We start from the raw sequence: 19,189 nt of genomic DNA, 5'->3' as shown, positions 1-19,189 counted from the left end.
AGCTGAGAGGAGAAAGAAATGTTTGCTAAAAGCATGAAAGAATAATAAAAATAAAAGTGAATCTTTAAAGATCATCATATAGTTATCTAAAATACCACTTAAACTTTTAAAAATTAAATATTTATAGTTTTCTTCACTTAGCAAACAAAAATACATTTTATTATCAAACCCAAATTATAAATCAAATTTACTTTTTAAAAGCTGATTTTGACTCTTGGGTTATTTTATGTGTACCTTAAATAAAGGAGAGGGTACCCCAAATGACTAAACTATAATATAATTTGTGCTAAAACTAATTTTTACGTTGGAAATTTCTTAGCTATATACTAACTGTCGTGCTAGAACAATGTTTTACTTCTCATAAAATTAAGATCATAAACTCTTCTTTAGTTTGGTGTTTTATTTCATTCAAAAAGCAGATGTTTCATCTCCTGGGAAAGCAATGAAATGAAGGCATGATTTTATAATTATGTCATCTTCATAAACTAATATTCACAAAAACATTAGTGTTTATTTTGCAAGGTAAAAATAACACGAACTTAAGGTAATTGGTAGAAGCAGACTGAGTACAATCGTTATAAACACTCTAAGCACTGTTCTCTAGCACCACACACTGTATTTCACCCCGAGAAAGAATGTCGGCAAAGATCCCACCACATGGAAATTGCTTCTAAACTGCTGGGCCCTGAAATTCTGTTCTGCAGTCTGAAATCACTCCACAGCTTTCCTCATTCACCCTCCCACTTGGATTTCTGCACAGGCATGAACATCTATTGAGGAAAACCACAAAAAAACTTCAAAATAGCTACAACGGTAGGCTCTATTTTCACATTTTATTTTAAATAGTGTTTAGAAGATGTGATTCATCTAACAATGCGAATAAATGTAAAGGCTATCTTTAATTGTTTAAGTTTCAGCTACATTGAACAATTATTTTTAACAAGCACTTTAATATGCACCATTGCATAACTTTCATATCCATGCAAGGCAAGAACAGGGTGTTGCAAATGTCGTAAACCATGTTATTCTTAATTTTCAACCACTGATTTTTGACGAACTGGCATCTACAATGCAGCACCAGCAACTCTGAGTGATTGTGTTTGAAATTACTACTTAAAAAAAAAAGTCTGAAATGTGCACTACCAGATAAAACCCACTGGGAAGCCTAAACCCTTCTTCCTATTACATTCTCCTAAATCCTTGATTAAAGTTCTATATTTTTCTAGTCTGCAATATTATTTTTTCATTTTTCATAGTTTAAATTTAAAAAGCAATGCTATTAACTAAAAATAATGATACACATGAAAATTTAAAAATTAAAGAAAATTTAAATTACGGCTTTTACTATATTTTGTGCCACCTAAAAGTAAGTGCTAGTGACTACTTTTCATAATGTTAAATTTAAAGTTTAAGTTTTAAAACTTTTCTTGGAATTTGATTTTGTTCGTACCAATACAAATCAAGTGTTCTTATAAAGTAGAAAAGTTGAAATATGATATTTTAAACTCACATGAGACAGAATCTTGGGTCTTCATTTTAACTATTTATACTACAGGTATCCGAAGACAATTTCAAAAGCATACAAGTACCTTTGTTCAAGGTACCTAATTTTTAAGAAACTGAAATTGTCAACAATGTTTGGGTTTTTGATTAAAAAAGAAATAAAACCAGTTTCTGAAAGTGTTTTTCAGAATGTCACTGATACATAAAAACTTACAGCATCTAATTAAAGATCACTAAGGGTTAAATACTTGTTCTCTGGTCCCTACTGCGTACACCCCTGCCAAAAAGTCCTCTAAGCTTTTAAATGTTGCTTCGATGGTCTGCATTTTTATTTCCAGGGCAAAAAGAGTATTATCCCAGTCAGCAGGCCACTAGCTTAATAACTTCCAGTCACCTTAATGTTTGTTAAAATGAAGACTCTGCAGTCCACACTTCTCCTGTTACTGTTTGTGCCTCTGATAAAGCCAGCACCACCAACGCAGCAGGACTCACGTATCATCTATGATTATGGGACAGATAATTTTGAAGAAACCTTATTTACCCAGGATTATGAGGATAAATACCTGGATGGAAAAAATATTAAGGTACCTTATTTCTACTCTAAATTTAACTTCTAAAACAGTCTAGCCCATTTAAATGCATGTTTTTGTTTTTTCTGAATGTGTCTGATAAGGTAAGAGGACAGAAAAAGCACTTTATGTGATTCAAAATAATTCAAAATATAAAAATAACTGTCTCTAAGATTATATTTTTAAAGTACGCATGCCTCCTAAATTAATAAATAGTACCTATTGTAACCGAGCAGTATCTATAGTAACCAATATATAAAATTTAAGGAAAACTAAACTTTAAGATGATCCCTGACCAGTTGAGATTTATATGTTAAGTAGTGTTACACAATGCCCTACATTTGCATATCACATTGCCTCAAAACAAAATAGGATAAACGTGTATTAGGAGAAATAACAATGGATTACCAGCTTAAGTGTATTATTTTAGGAAGTAGTGGTTCAAGAAAATAAAAAAAGTACTGGTTATTTTGATATGTATAGTATTTCACAATAATTTATATATGTCAACTATACACAGTACCAAAAGAATGAGAAACTACTTAATACACAGCTTTCTTTTTTAAATCAGTTTCAATAATTTAGACTCTGTCAATTTGTACCAAGTATCCGTAATTGTCATTGAGTTAATACTATACCAAATCTTTCCTACTCCACTGGTATGAGCTAAGCAATTACTTGTGGCTGTCTTGGCACATAGAAATGAACACTAGGTAAGGAAAAAGTTAATACAGCACCTAAGTATCTGTTGCCTGCCTACTGTGTTTGACACACATACACACAAACAGAATGGAACAATGAGAAACACAGCCAAATATATAACAATGTTGATTACTTCAAAGTTCTTCTCCACTATAAATAAGATGCAAAGATTTTAAGAGTAACCAGTTATAATTGTGTCTTTCTTTCTCTCTCTCCCTCTCTCCCTCCCTCCTTCCCTTCTTCCTTTCCTTCTTTTCTTTCTAGTTTACATGAGCAAATGTTAACAGTTTCTTTCAATGGAGTTATTAGTTAACATACTAGTATTATTCTTGGCCAACACTAAGACAAAAAATATAGGTATCACTAGACATAGCTTCAAATTGAAAAAAAAAAGCCCATCATAATAAGCTATTGGCTCACATGAATAATTTTTTAAATTAGTTTCAGGTGTACAAAACAATATAATGATTAGACATTTACACCCCTCACAAAGTGATAACCCCCCTCCCACATGGATAATTTGAATCTATCGATTGGTTAAAAGAATACTTTCAAAGTTCCTGGTCCTGAAAATGTAATAAGTAAAATAAGTTCTCTGTCTCATTTCTTTACACTGCTTTAGAAGTCTATCTTAATATAAATGCAGGAACTAAGATATTTGTGAAAAGGAGTAGAATTCAACAGCAGTTAATACACAAACACAGAGTGGAAGGGACTGTTCAACCAGACCACACACAAGAGAATGAAGGAGTCAAGGCCAAGACTAAAGGTGGAAAATACTTCCAAAGGGTAGAGAAACCAGGACTCCACATAACACTTTAGTGTAAGGCAGAAAATGTTCTCTCCCAGAATATGAGAGAGTACATTATAAAGACCCCAGTTCTCCTAGAGCTAATAGCCTGGCCCGGTGGCCAGTGGGTAGGCTAGAATAAAAAGGACTCCAAGGGCCAGGGCTTAATAGAGGCACGTAGGTAGTTAAAGGTCACTTGCAGAAGAGACAGAACAAGTTTACTCAGTGCTTCACATAATAACATGACTGGTGCTTTAGTTCTGTTCAACATGGTAGAATATGACATCAAGAACTCAGTTCGGACAAGAACAATAAAGAATAACTGAAAGAGCTACTTTACATAAAAATAATCTCAAGACACCATTTTCATTTTAGGTTTCACCTCAGAAAAACTTTAATTCCAAGCCAGAGAATTCTCTCCTCGTTCCCATTTGGAATTTCAATATGTTCAACATTTAGGAAGCACTGAGTTTGGCTTTTGGAGATATAAAAATAAAAAAGACCTATTTCTTTTACACAAGGAGCTCACGATATGGTATAAAACCAAGCAAAACAAACATTTACATTATAATTTAATAATGATGAAATGGAATTATGTATAAAATCCTACTGCAACACAAAAGAAATGCCATTAACTGTGACTATAAGAAAACATATTTTGTCTGTGATTCCCTCAGTTTTATAGTCAAAATTAGACTTTATCACACTTGACAATAAATTTTGATTTTTCTAATAGGAGAAAGAAACTATGATAATACTTGACGAGAAAAGTCTTCAGTTACAAAAAGATGAGAGTTTCACACCATTACCCACCAAGAAAGAAAACGATGGTAAGTATGAATAGTCTATTATTTAATTATTTTAAAGAGTTTTAAAAAACAGCTTGTAATGGAATTTTATTCTTTATAGTAATCAAAAATTGCCTCAGGATATAGTAAATCTAAACACTGGAATTTTATCTACTAGATAAAGTCAAACAGGTATATTAGGAGTGCACATCTTATCCTGTCCCATGTAATGAATGAGGAACATTCAAGAACAAACAAAGCTTAGTCCAAGTTTAGCCTTTAAAAAGTCTTTCTGCCTACATAAAAACAATTCAAGAAATAGTTATTAAATACCAATTATCTTCAAACACAGTCAGTCCCTGACTTAACCATGATTCAACTTGATTTTTCAACTTTATAATGGTTTCAAAGTGATACTCATAGTAAATTACATGAGATATTCAACACTTTATTATAAAATAGGCTTCATGTTAGATAATTCTGCCCAACTGTAGGCTAATTTAAGTGTTCTGAGCACATTTAAGGTAGGCCAGGCTAAGCTATGGTGTTCAGTAGGTTAGGGTATTAAATGTATTTTCAACTTACAATATTTTCAACTTATGCTGGATTTATCGGAATGTAACCCTATCATAAGTTGAGGAGCATATGTATTATGTACAGTCTGAGGATAAGGTAATCAAAATGTAATTCATGCCTTCAAGAAACTCACAGAAGAGGGAGAGATGGCTATACAGACTGCCCCTGACTTATGATAGTCAGTAGTTAGGCATATCAAAACATTTTTGACTTAGGATATTCTCAAGTTTCAGTTTATCAGATGTAACCCCATCATAAGTTGAGGAGTATCTGCATATAGTCATGTTGTGCTTAATGCTGGGGATACCTTCTGAGAAATACATCATTAGGTGACCATCCTGCAAAGGTCAGACTCCCACAAACCTGAATGGTACTACCTACTACACACCTATGGCTTAGCCTATTGTTCCCAGAGAGAGAATGATGCCATCAAAAGACATGGCAAATAAGATGGATGTTTTACAGCAAATATTTTTTAATCAGTGGAAAGAGTACATACACTAAAATAATGACAAAAAGTATAGTGTAGTAAATACATAAACCAGTAACACAGTCACTTATTTTCATTATCAAGACTGTACATAATCGTATGTGCAATATTTTAATACTGGTGGCTCAGTAGGTTGGTTGTACACCAGCATCACCACAAACCATGAGAAATACATTGTGCTACGACCTTACAAAGGCTACGACTTCATTAGGCAATAGGAATTTTTCAGCTCCCTTCTAACCGTATGGGACCACCTTCGTATATGTGGTCTGTCACTGACCAGCATGTCATTATGCGGTACATGATTGTACATAAATAGTAATAATGTACATTTCAATTAAAACTATACAAAATGGATAACAAACTACAAAGTCCTACTTAATAGTTCTTATCTATTTGGTTTATTCTTGCTCTATCACAGAACATTGTTTCACATGACAACATGAAAAAAAAAATCACATACTAATTTCTATATTTCTACAATAAAATTAAAATTGACCAAAACAGATAATGTATCTTAAGAAACCCGGAAAGTGTCATAGTAAAAGACTTGAACAAATGGAAAGATATCCCTGGCTCTTGGATAGGATGACTCAGTATCATAAAAATGTCAGCTCTCCCTAAATTTATAACAATAAACTTCTTTAAAGATCTGGTAAGATTGAATCGCAAGTTCACATGGAAAAATCAAGCCTGCACAAACAGCCAGGGAAACAGTGAAAAATGACAGGCACCTACAAGAACCAGATGTACCACACATTAGAACATATTTTAAAGCTTCTACACTTTAAAAAAGTGTGATACTGGTGCATTAATAGACTGGAAAGTCCAGAAACAGACAGAAATATGTGTAGAAAATTAGTATATAATAAAGTCAGCATCTTAAATCACTGAATCAAAGATTATGTGTTTTCAAAATGGTGCTTGGACAACTGAGAAGTCGATTAAAAAGGGATACAATTAGATCTATACCTTACACAGACAAACAAATTCCAAATAAATTCGAGTCTAAATGTAAAAAGTGAAACCATACAAATACTAAAGATAACGTGGGTGTAAGGTGCCTCAAAATCCAGAGACAATAATAGAAAAAGAATCATTAAATTCGTCTCTATAAAATGAAACTTCTGCATGGCAAAAAAACATCATAAATGAAGTCAAAGACAACTGAAAATTGAGAACGCTATTTGCAACTTATACCACTGATAAAGAATTAATATCTCTAATTTATTTAAAGAAAAAATAAAATAAAACACATAAAAATCCAGGAAAAGGAAACTGACTAAAAATCCACTGGAGAAAACAGGCAAAAGAGATGAACAGACAATTCACTAAATGGTATAAAAATGACCCTTAAACATGAAAAGACGTTCAACCTCACACACAGAGAAATGGAGAAATGCAAGTAAAAATTACATTGAAAAAGCATTTTTAACCTATCTGACAAGAAATAAAAGTGTGGCAATATATTACTGTATCCCATTGGCAAGGCTATGCGGTATCAAAGTCTGTTACAATTCTGATGAGAATGCAAACTCGTACAACACTTTTGGACAGGAATTTGGCAATATCTAACAAAATTAAATATGTATTTATTTTCTGACATAGCAATTGACTTCTAGGAATTGACCCTAAAGATAAACCCCAAAAGTAAGAAACTACATATTCAAAAATCATTGAAGCATTGCTTATAATTGCAAAACACTGGAAACAATCTAACTGCCCATGCCTGGAAGAGTGGCTGAATAAAATATGGTACCGCCACACCATGGGATACTACGCAGTTGTAAAACTAAATGAGGAAGATCTCTATGAACACATGGAATGATTTCCAGAATATGTCATGTGAAAAAGCCAAAGCACAAAAGAGTATCTATAGTATGCTGCCTTTCGTCACACAAAGGAGGGGATAGTAGAAGAACATATCCAGGTAATCAGCTCACTTGTGTGAAAAAGAAAATCAAGAAGGGTAATGAAAACACTGAGGCTAATTACATACAGGTTACAGATGGGACCAGTGGCGAAAAGGAATGGGAAATGAAGGGTATTGTTGGGAGGGCAGTGACTCTTTGAGTATACACTTTTTGTGTAGATTTGATTTTAGAACAATGTTAGGTTTCACACAGGCAAACAAATTCATTTATAAACAAAATTAAGAAGGATAACATATGGGCGGCCAGATGGCTCAGTTGGTTAGAGCGCGAGCTCTGAACAATAGGGTTGCCAGTTCAATTCCCACATAGGATGGTAGGCTGTGCCCCTGGCAACTAAAGATTGAGGACAGTGACTGGACTTGGAGCTGAGCTGTGCCCTCCGTAACTAGATTGAAGAACAACGACATGGAGCTGATGGGCCCTGGAGAAACATACTGTTGCCCAATATTCCCCAATTTAAAAAAAAATTTAAAGGATAACATAAAAAAAAAAACAAAAAAACGGAAATACAAACAGAAAAATAGAAACTGAATTATATTTCAAATGAATAACGTAACACACTGAGGTGGCGGGATGTCGGGGGAATCTAATCAAAGTACACCTTGAACACAGTATTTTGACTATGTACCTTCAGGCTAAACATAAAAAAGAACAATAGACAAATACTAAAATTCCAGTGAATAGATTTGTTTTCCACAGTGTTACAGGTTAGCAATAATAAAACAACTTAATGTTTGTTCTAGGACTGACCAAAGTAAAGTAAACACACTGTGATAAGAGAACTAGGTTTCTCAGAATCCGAGAAGCGTGTTACAAATATGGAAAGGGAGAAGGCTAGAATGAATACTGTGAAGTTGAATTGGAATGGAAGATAGCACCATCAATTCATGGCTTGTATACAGAAATAGATATAGATGTGTTTGTCTCTCTGTGTAAGTGTGAATGTGTTGTGTATATATGTATATGGTGTGTGTGTGTGTGTGTGTGTATGTATGTCTATATGTGTGTATATGGATATAAATATAGTATATACCTATACACGTATGTATATATGTGTATTATATATGGAGAGGATACAAATATACATACTTATATTTCCTAGCTCTCTCTGCTGAAAAAGCCTAAAGCAATGAGATCCCAGTAGCAATGAGCATATCCACATCTCGATCTTGGTTTCTAAATACCACTCCCTACTAAAAGTAACCAGTACTCCTCGAAGAAATAGCTGATTTCAGGCTTGAGGTAGGAAAAAGGCAAGATTGGTCTGGGACATCTTATGAAGCCAGAAAATAAGGAAGTTTTCAAAGAATAAAGGAGACATTTAACTTTTAAAGAATTAATCAAAATATTAAATATACATAGGTATATATTTGCAAAGATGTATAAAACCTGTACAGTAAAATCTAGATAACAATGCTGAGAGAAATTAAAAAGACCTAAACATATGGGTAGATATATTGTGCTCAAGTACAAGAAAACTCAAATGTCATTAAGATGGCAATTTTTCTTAAATTTATATGTAGATTCAATGCAATCCCAATTAAAATCCTAGGTTGTTATTTTTTAAATTAAGCTGATTCTAAAATTTAGGTGGAAATGCAAAGAACCTATAATAGTCATAACAATGTTGAAGAAGAATAAAGTTGGGGGATTTATACTATCTATTATAAAGGTACAGAAATCAAGATATTGTGGTATTAGCATAAAAATAAACAAATAGATGAATGGAACAAAACAGAGTCCAGATATAGACTTACACAGCATGGTAAACTCCCTTTTTACAATGGTGGCAATACAATTCAATGGAGAAAAGATAATCTTTTCCAAAAAATGGTACTGAAAGAACCAAAAAGTTATAGAAAAGAAAAGAAACTCTGACCCTTCCTGACACCATATATATCAATTAACTCAAAATGGCCCTATATCTAAATATAAAGCACTTAAACTACACAACCTTTAAAAGAAAACAAAGGATAAAAACTTAGTGGTTGGCAAAGAGTTATTTCTAAATAAATAAATAAATAAATAGCTGGCTGCCAAAGAGTTTGCACAACTATAGAGAAACCAATTGTTCTTCATTAAAATTTAAAACGTTTGCTTTTCAAAAGACATTGATAAGAAAATAAAAAGACAAGTCACAGACTGGAGGAAAATATTTGCAAAACATAAATCTGGTAAATGACATATCTATAATGTCTTATCTTATAATTCCACAATAATAATAATAATACAAAAATCCCATTAAAAAATTAAACAGGCACAAGATTTAAACAGATTCTTCACCAAAGAAAATATGCAGATGGCAAATTATGTAAAAGATGCTCGTCATCATTAGTCATTAGGAAAATGCAAACTAAAACACGAGTTACCACAACACACCTTGATTCAATGGCTAAAATTAAAAAGTCCAACCATACCAAATGTTGGCAAGGATATGGAGCAACTGGAACTCTCATGCAGTGCTGAAGGGAATAAAAATGACACAAACACTTTGGAAAACAATCTGGGACTTTCTTCAAAAGGTTTATATACACCAACCCAGACATTCTACTCTTTGGAATTTACCCCTAAGTCCACACAACTGGTACATAAATGTTTTTAGCAGCTTTCTTTAAAATAGTCAAAAACTGGAAACTGAAATGTCTGTTAGAAACGACTAAACTGTGTATATTGACACAATGGAATACTATTCAGTAATAAAAAGGGATGCACCACTGATACAAGCAACAACAGATGAATATCAACATAACTACGCAGAGTGAAAGAAGCCAGACAAAAGAGCATATATTACATGATTCTTTTGATATAAAATTTTCGAAAATGTAAACCAATGTATAACGACAGAAAGGAGATCAATGGTTGCTTGGGGACAAGACTGGGAGGGAGGAATTACCAAAGGGCGTGAGAAAGTTTTGGAGGTGATCGTTATGTTAATTATCTTGACTGTGGTAATAATTTCGTGGGTATATAATGTCAAATGCTTATACAAGTTAAATATGTGCAATTTATTGTACATCATTTAACCACAAAAAAAGCTGTGGCAGTATAAACAAGATCTTAAAAGAGCTTTCATTGGCTAATCTGTGACAATTGACTATAAAAATAACTATAATGGTAATGTATTATGACCCATGGGATGAGGAATTTATAAGTTCATACTGACAGAAATAAATAAGAAGGGAATGGTCCACCCTTAACCAGAATGTCAACAACAAGTATAGAAAGAATGATGGAATTAGAAAATTATTATTTAGCAACTATCCTAGTGATAAACAATTCAGGTAAGAATCAATGGATGATAAAACTAGTGGGTGAAAGTTTAATGACAAACTAGCCGATTAAAATCTCAAAGTACTTCTCTGGGAGATACTTATTAATTACAAAAGGAAAAATATTTACAGAGAGAGAAACGTGGTGGACACCTAATGAACCAATGACCAAAGACAGCATTATCAGGAATGGATAGGTACCATGTGCTCCTTGATACATGGCACTGAGGACCCAAAATCATTTCCATGGTATTCTTGCCAAAAATGGGGAACCTCAGACAAAACTTAATTAAAAGACATTCTGCAAAATAAATACCCTGAAAAATAATTTTTTTAAAAAAAAGTAAAAGGTATGAAAAATAAAGACTGAGAAACTGTTCCAGGTTGATAGAGACAAAAGAGGCATGACAAGTAAATGCAATGAATGATGGTAGAGTGAAACGGAATCCCAACGGTGCCTACGATGACTCTAATTTTCAAGTTAAGAGTCTGCTTATCTAACTAGTGGTTTCTAAACTCCTTAGCTATCACCAATCTGAAATGTGTTTGTGCCATGCCAAGTGATAAATTAAGCTTGTGTTTATCTTAAGTCCGGCTTTATGAATTTTTTTAGTATTCAAATGAAGAAATCAATTCAGCAATTAAGGGATCAATGCTAAAACAGAATAAAGAGATTGTGGATTACAAAATCTAAAATAAAATTCTGGTGAATTATAAATTACAATACAACACAGTTACTAGCGATCATACCCATGATATCTTTCCTGCTATCACCTATAATTCTGTAAAATATCTTTTCAAAATAGCAATAATTTTGCCACTAGAGGCCAAACATTTTTAAACTACTGTTTCTATTTTTATGATTTTGTGCCCCAATTTAGAAATGCCTACGTGCCTGTTGTGTGTGTGTTTAAGTGGCTCTGTATACTGTGAAGAAGTCGACATTGATGTTGTCCCACCCTTGCCAAAGGAATCAGCCTATCTTTATGCACGATTCAACAAAATTAAAAAGCTGACTGCCAAAGATTTTGCAGAAATACGTAAGTCAGTTTTATTTATTTTATGTTTTTTATTTTGTTTTAATTTTTATAAGAGTTTATTTGAGCCAAACTGAAGACATGCTGGGAAGCAAGACCTCAAATGCTCCCTGGAAGTTAGTTTTAAATAAGACATCAGTATTGACTCATGCATTTAAGTCACATAAACACAAGAGTAAGCACTTGTGGCCTGTCACTCCCAGGACAGTCACTGCTGGAGTCCTGACGTCCCCATCACATTTCACAAAGATCCGAATCTCCTTCCCATGCAGAGCTCCTGTCCTCTTTCTCTGCTGGTGACGTTGGTGTCTCTGTTGACAGCCATTCTAACCTACAGGCAAACGCCTTCTCAACCCTGGTACTTCCAGATGCATTTGCCTCAGCCAGTCAGTAGCACCAACCTCGTCAGGTGCTTCTCCAACGTCTTATTTTCTATGAAAGCACAGAAACAGCTTTTCCGTACTTTAACTCATGGTTCTTGGATCTGGCGGCACGATTAAAAGTACCTGGGGAAGCACTGTAAACTGCTAACACCGGCTCTCGTCCCCAGAGGTTCTAATTTAGGTCTGGGGAGAGGCCCAGGCATCACCATGAAACACAACTGAACGCCTCCCACGATTCTAATACGGAACTGTCCCGAGAACAGCGCCCTGTAATTCCTTCCCAGGTGGTTAACACCCGGCCTTCTGACATCCTACCAAACCTTACAACCACCCACCTCTAGGGTGAGCACCAAAACCCTGCACTTCCTCGGTGCCTAGTCCCAGTCCTGGATCACCAAGCCCTAAGTTTTTCAGATTCCTGGGTTGTCAAGTGCTTCTGAAGAAAATCGAACCAAGAAATGCTGGCCCCGCTGCATTTACAAGACGAACCGTAACTGGGCTCAGGCTGCCCCTGCTAGGGTAGCTCCCCACTGGCTGAAGTAGTTGTTCCCATCATTTGTGGACTGCAAGTTTCCAAACTCACCTCCTTGCTATGATTGATTTGTAACTCCACTCAACATCTGCCACACGGTCACAGTCACTGGCAGATATGTGCACAGTGGCAAAAGGGAATAATGGAATTCCCCAGCCACGGTCGAACAAGGTGGCGCTCTGATCTGTTGTTTCTGCTTTTATACTGTAAACAAGAGTCCTGTTCAGTCTACTTAGTGCCACATTTTTCACATTATTGTGCTTTTTGCTGTTTAAAATGGTCCCCAAATGTAGTGCTGAAATGCTTTCTAGTGTTCCCAAGTGCGAGAGGGCTGAGATGCGCCTTACGGAAAAAATACATGTGTTAAATAATCATCAAATGCGTGTTACAGCGCTGGTGGCTGTTGAATTTACTGTTAGTGTATCAACAATATGTACTAGTAAGTCATCTTTTAAAAGAAACACACATAAAACTATATAGTACTGATTAGCTGATGAAAACGTGTGACAGGAGGCTCGAAGGCACCTAGCCCTGTATTTTCCATAGGAGCAATGGTTCCGTATCTACTAATTCAGTGTTTGCAGCAACTTTATAGATATGACTATCTCAAGTGGCAAGTAACTATATTTTCTAATCGTCCCAGACAGACAAAAGTTATACACACATACACACACACACTGAATTACTCTTAGCTTGCATTACTTTAACAAATTAGGGAACATTTTTGTCTATTGTTGTTAAGCAGAAAGGCACAGAGAGATTAAGATAATAGACCCACAATGACAATGCAACACCCCAGCCAAAAATCCCAAAATATTTACAGGTCTCTAATTCAATTACTTGTGCTGCTTATGTTCTCTGATTTGCAGCAAGAATTTCTTTCAAACTGCCTGAGTGTCCTGAGAATTCACACAGAGAAGGATTGAAGGACTCTATTAACTTGAAGTTCCCTTCCAAACCTGAGAGCCTAGGACTCCGGCGAGAAAGGCCATCAATCAGTGTCAAGTACAGAATAGATGCTCGGCCATCTATTCATTCAACAAAATTCCCAGAGCTACTAATTGCAGACACTCTACTAGACACTAAAAATAAAAGATGTTTGAATGACCAGTTAAACAAATGCTTTCCTTCAGTCCAGACAAAGAAGAATTTAACTTCTTATTTTGTATATTTTCTGTATGTTTTGTATGTTTTCCTTTCAAGCTAACTTAAGAAGACTCGATTTTACGGGAAATTTGATTGAGGACATAGAAGACGGCACTTTTTCAAAACTTTCTCTTTTGGAAGAACTTACACTAGCTGAAAATCAACTACTGAAACTTCCAGTTCTTCCTCCTAAGCTTACTTTATTTAATGCAAAGTACAACAAAATCAAGAGTAGAGGGATCAAAGCAAATACATTCAAAGTAAGTATTTTAGAGCATGACTGCACAGTGTCAGTTTTCTAAAGCCAATGATCACATGATAGAACATGATAAAAGAAAGAGAAAAATCTCCATTAGATTTGGTTTTATGTATTAAAACTACTTCAATTTAATAAATAAAGACATTATTTACATAATAAATAGCCATACTGTTAGGCTCACTCTGTCTAGTTTATGCCTGTACCTCACTTGAAATTATAGAACCGTTATCTTGTTTTATGGACAACACTGTGTCCCATCTTTTCCACCTGTTCACTCAGAAAGTATTGATTTGTACAGACATGGTTCACACCCTCGTGGCACCAAGACTATATAAAACCTCAAAATGGGAATTTTCCTCTGTTTCTTTTTCCTTACAATATTAGAAATGACAGAAAAAACAAAGTTCTAGAAGTAAACACTGAATTTTACTTTTAATACTTAAATGTATCAGGCCACAAAATTCTGTAGGGAAGCTTTCTTTTGAATTCCATGATGGCATCTGATACAAAATTCTGCATGTAGCAACAATTAAATACATTTCTTAACTTAGTAATTCAAGAAAATATATGTAGAGTAGATCACCTAAACGGGAAGGTGATCTGCTCTGATTTGGGTAGCCAGGTTGTCTCAAAATGCACAGTCTGTGGAGAAGTAATGACCTCAGCTGAGAGCTGATGTTCTCATTCCAGTCCTGGAAGGAGCCTCAGCTAAAAGGGTCATGCTACTGTTGGCGACAGACAACTTCAGTCAAAAGGAAGATTTGTAGCTTCTAATGAGAAGCACCTCAAGCTAGCTATCAAATAGTCACTGTCATAAAGTTTATGATAATCACACAAGTGTACAAGCTGCCAGAAATGTAAAAATATTTTTTCTTTTCTTTTTGTCTACATTTAAAGAATCCTTTTTCAAATTTAAGGGATTATCTGGAGACACATCAAAATTCCTCAGAATTTAAGGGACTCTTAGGGGACTTTTAAAAGCTGGACTCACTTAAAAACAAACAAAAAACCCTGTAATTTGAAGCTATGTAATTTGAGCTGGTAGGCCTTTTACTAACTGGTATGTTGAGACCTACCGGAACTGATCAACACTTCAGAAAAGGAATGTTTGAGTATTTTGGATTTTGCACATGCATTACAGAAGGGATTCACGGCAAGCTGGCATGGAAATAATAAACTAAGCTACTCTGTAGTTTTGCTTAATGCCCTGAGCTGCAAAAGCCATTGGTAAAATCAGGTTACTCCAACCCATGCAAAGAGGCCCTTTGGTAAGGTATGGTGGATGATGGTAGAATGCTCATGAAACAATCAAAATACCAGCAAATTAATTCTTAAAAAAAAACAAGATTAGCAAATTCTGCCATAGGAGGCATATCAAAGAAAGTTAAGATAAAAGATTAATGTCAGAGGAAACTACATCTTGAAATCATATTATAAACTTATACATAATAGTGGGTTATTGATGACGAAAGGTAACCAAATAGTAGGCTCTTGGGGGAAGAGTCGTAACTTGAGAGGTATTCACTAAATTGCTCTGGGAAACGTCTTACTAATAAGCACACACACCTCTCAGGAGTGTTCATTTTGCTACAAATTGGAGCTAAAATGGGAAGTTCTGGAGGCTCAGACAAGTTATAGCGGCACCAGGATCCAAACTCAATCCTGCAGAGGACTGACCTCATCAGCTGTGTCTAACACAAACTCGAAGCCCTCAGAAACTAGCACGAGGGTTCGGCCGGGCACAGCTGGGTATTCAGAGATCAGATAAGTGGACAGAAATGTGGGAGTGCAGCAAGGCTCTGCTGCCCGTCGTAAAGGACCAAAATATACTATTTGCAAAACCAAAACAATCCCAAAGCCAAGTAATGATTAATAGTACTGATTTGTGTCTATATCAGTATCTATGTATATATCCATCTGTACATTTAGGTGTGTGTTGAGTTTGAATCTTGTGAAGAAATGCAAAAAATACAGCAAAAGTGCCTTTTCCTTACAGAAACTGAATAAGCTATCCTTCCTCTACTTGGACCACAATGCGCTGGAATCTGTGCCTCCGAATTTACCAGAAAGCTTACGTGTAATTCATCTTCAGGTATGATGCCCCTTTCACAATCTCTGACTTCAATTTAATCACTAAGGGTCAGTCTTATGACTCATTAGGAAACTCACGTTCTCAGGTAAAGTCTGCCTGTCCCAAGTATTCCTATTGAGCCCGATGCACTCTCCTGCCCGGAAGCCCCAGCTCTGTCCAGAGCAGCCGGAGCGGCCCAGCAACACTAGGTGTGAGTGAGGTCTGCTCTCAGACCAGGGTTTGTCTCCAGCTATGCATTAGTATCTCCGAGGGATTCTGGCACGTGGACTTAAAGTTAGGGGACACGACGACCTCTGGCTTCTGTTTCTTTCTCCAAAGAGCAGTAAATATTTGCTTTTGGAGACTTTCCAACTGAATTTATTATCTAACATCAACTTGTGGTAATAGAAAAGTGAAGAGGGAATGAAAATAAACTAAAATTGGTCTTTCAGCATCACCAAAATTCCTATTTACTGTACTTCTTTTAAGGACACAGTAGGCATTTTGAGTTGATACTCTAGAATACGATACATTTTCCAGCTGATATAATCTTAGACTCAGAACTTTCCGTTAACATGGATATAACTCTGAGTAACAGCAAGTAGTCTGTTCTTCCAAGGTCACACTGTAGGCTTTAAAAAAAGGCTCAGATTGCACAGAGAGGGTTTTATTACCATGGATACACAGTATGCACAATGTTTTAAAAAATCATTTTTTAAACAAAATATTCTGTGAGATCCCACTTACATAGTGTACCAAAGGTTGATTTCTGATATCTGAAAAATGTTTCCTTTTTATTTTCCAGTTTAACAACATAACTTCAATTACAGATGACACGTTCTGCAAGGCTAATGACACCCGTTACATTCGGGACCGCATAGAAGAGATACGTTTGGAGGGAAATCCCATCATCCTGGGAAAGCACCCCAACAGTTTCATCTGCTTAAAAAGATTACCTGTAGGGTCGTACTTTTAACCACTGTCAATGCAGCATATAAACTAAAGCACACATGTACGTATAATCTGTCTCAATAATGGCTAAAGGAGCATAAATATTTGTTTAATATTAACTTTGTAGCCCACTATGAAGGAATTTTATGTTTTAAGCAAGGATGTTCAAAAAGCTCACATATAACAAGTAAAAAGTAAGACTGAATCTCTAAGTTCCAAACAAAGTAATGTGAAAAATATTTAAACAACATTACAAAATCCTTGTTGTTTATAGTAGAATGCCATTTAAAAGGTATGTTTTTATATAAATACTCAAATTTAAGAAGCATTATTTCTATTAGTAAAGAAGCAAGAGGATAAGTCCAAGAAACTTTCAACTGTTTGTCTTATTTGGCCTTTACTGGATCCAGAAAGCATTTAAGGCTAATGTTCCAAAACCTTTGAAAAGATAAATATTCCCAATGATCTCCCATTTTTCTTTTATGATTCACACATTGTTAATTATGAAATAGAAACTCTGTTGTCTTTCTATTAAGGCAGCTATTATATTTTTATTTAGCCTGAGAAATAGAGCATAGTCTCATACCTAGGAAACACTTTCCAAATAAAGCGCAATTTTACTCTCTGATAAAGAGCTAATATAGTAACGCTCAAACCTTTTCTGCTTTGTAGTCACACAGTTAAAGGCTTTAGTAAAATAGTACAAAATTTTCTTTTATCTTAATATTAACATTCTAAATCTAGTATAAAACATTTTATGAAGTCAAGCAGACCAAAATCAGTATGCATATTAAAAAAAAAAAATCTGAAAGTATATCCCATTTTTCAGAAAATAGCCATGAAGTTTTCTATTGTAAAGCCTTGCAAACATGATAAATACTGCAAAATATTTTCTTTTACACTATAGGAATGAGACTCTTATTAATAAATTTGTCCGAATATAAGACATGAAAACAAAATAAATTATGTGGTTTATTACACACTACCGTGCCACCAACCAATACAGACCCATGGTCATACAGACTGTATATTAACAAAAAAGCTTCTGAGCCACATCTTCTAAAGACCCATAATTAACTATACATTTAACGCTGTATACATAATACATGTATTACATAATACATTTAACGCTGAGAAATCATCTTTAATCTAATACTGATGATTTATGATAACACAATGCTGTCAGATTGAAGTTCCGAAAATAACTTTCCACTTGCCCAAACCTCACTCAAAAGTCACAATCTCCACATGGCTTTGGGGTTACAATACAACATTATCAGTGCTTTAGAAACATGAGTTTGAGCTATGTATTTAACAGTTACCAACATTGTTTCCAACATAAATTATACATTAGAATCAAGTTGGTCTCTGTATACTATTCCCAGAACAAATACTTATTCCTAGTTTTAAGCATTTGCCTGTTTTCCCTACCTAAAATGACCAATCTATTTTCAATTTTTCCCCAACTTGTCAATTACCCCAAAATGAAATTTTTTCATTAAATGATCTGTGATCTCTTAATGCCACAGTAATTACCCCATAACACTCATTCACTTGTTTTGGTAACTGATAATCATAAATATTATACTGTTTTGTCATTAATTTATATGCATGCCTCATTTCTCTATGACTGAAAGCTGAGTACACTGAACACATTCAATATTCTCTTTACACTTTCAAAGTGCTTAGCATAAGAGTGAGCACATTTGATTTTAATATAAAACAAATAGTGCAAAATAAAATCCATTCAAACAGAAGACCCCTGTTTTACTTGGAAAAATAGAATCTTTGAACTATTGCAATCTTGATTAAATCAACGGAAATAAACTGTATCTTTATCTGGAAAAATAAACTTGATAAGGAGCCCTGCGCCGTGGGACTGAAACTGGGGAGAATGGTCAGTGGGGATGCCCGTCACATTTCCAAACGCCAGACAAACAATGTCTTATGTTCTTCATATAATTTAACTGAAGGAGAAAAAAATCATAAAATAACTCTCAAATTTTAGAGAATTTAAAGGCCAGAGGTTTAGATAAAATAATAATTAGAAAAGAACACTGGGGAAAATTCTGAATTATAGAATTATCATTAAAAAATAATTTTGAGACTTCTATATAAAAAGAAGACATGAACATGGGTACCTGACAACCTTATATACATCCTTAAGTCACAAATAAAATAATGAGACA

At 34.7% G+C, this 19,189-nt stretch overlaps 2 protein-coding genes across 5 annotated transcripts in view; one reads left to right on the top strand and one right to left on the bottom strand.

Annotated features, from left to right (window-relative positions):
• CENPP (centromere protein P) overlaps nt 1-19,189 on the bottom strand; it is a 237,870-nt gene that overhangs the window by 150,862 nt on the left and 67,819 nt on the right. The gene's annotated exons all lie outside the window — the stretch shown is intronic.
• OGN (osteoglycin) lies at nt 596-18,757 on the top strand. 2 transcript variants are annotated; one of them, XM_033122660.1, is made up of 7 exons: nt 596-813; nt 1,842-2,087; nt 4,301-4,394; nt 11,503-11,661; nt 13,777-13,979; nt 15,975-16,070; nt 16,156-16,271. In XM_033122660.1, exons 2-7 carry the CDS (start codon nt 1,902-1,904, stop codon nt 16,186-16,188), a joined length of 771 nt encoding a protein of 256 aa, XP_032978551.1. In that variant the 5' UTR covers nt 596-813; nt 1,842-1,901; the 3' UTR covers nt 16,189-16,271. The 2 variants fall into 2 exon arrangements, with proteins under 2 accessions (XP_032978551.1, XP_032978550.1); XM_033122659.1 differs by lacking the exon at nt 16,156-16,271 and adding an exon at nt 16,855-18,757 and having other exon boundaries at nt 597-813.

This window comes from Rhinolophus ferrumequinum, chromosome 12 (genome assembly GCF_004115265.2).
Source record: "Rhinolophus ferrumequinum isolate MPI-CBG mRhiFer1 chromosome 12, mRhiFer1_v1.p, whole genome shotgun sequence".
In the NCBI taxonomy this organism is placed as follows: Eukaryota; Metazoa; Chordata; class Mammalia; order Chiroptera; family Rhinolophidae; genus Rhinolophus; species Rhinolophus ferrumequinum.
Note: the sequence above shows the minus strand (reverse complement) of the source record. Positions and strands in the feature narration are given on the sequence as shown.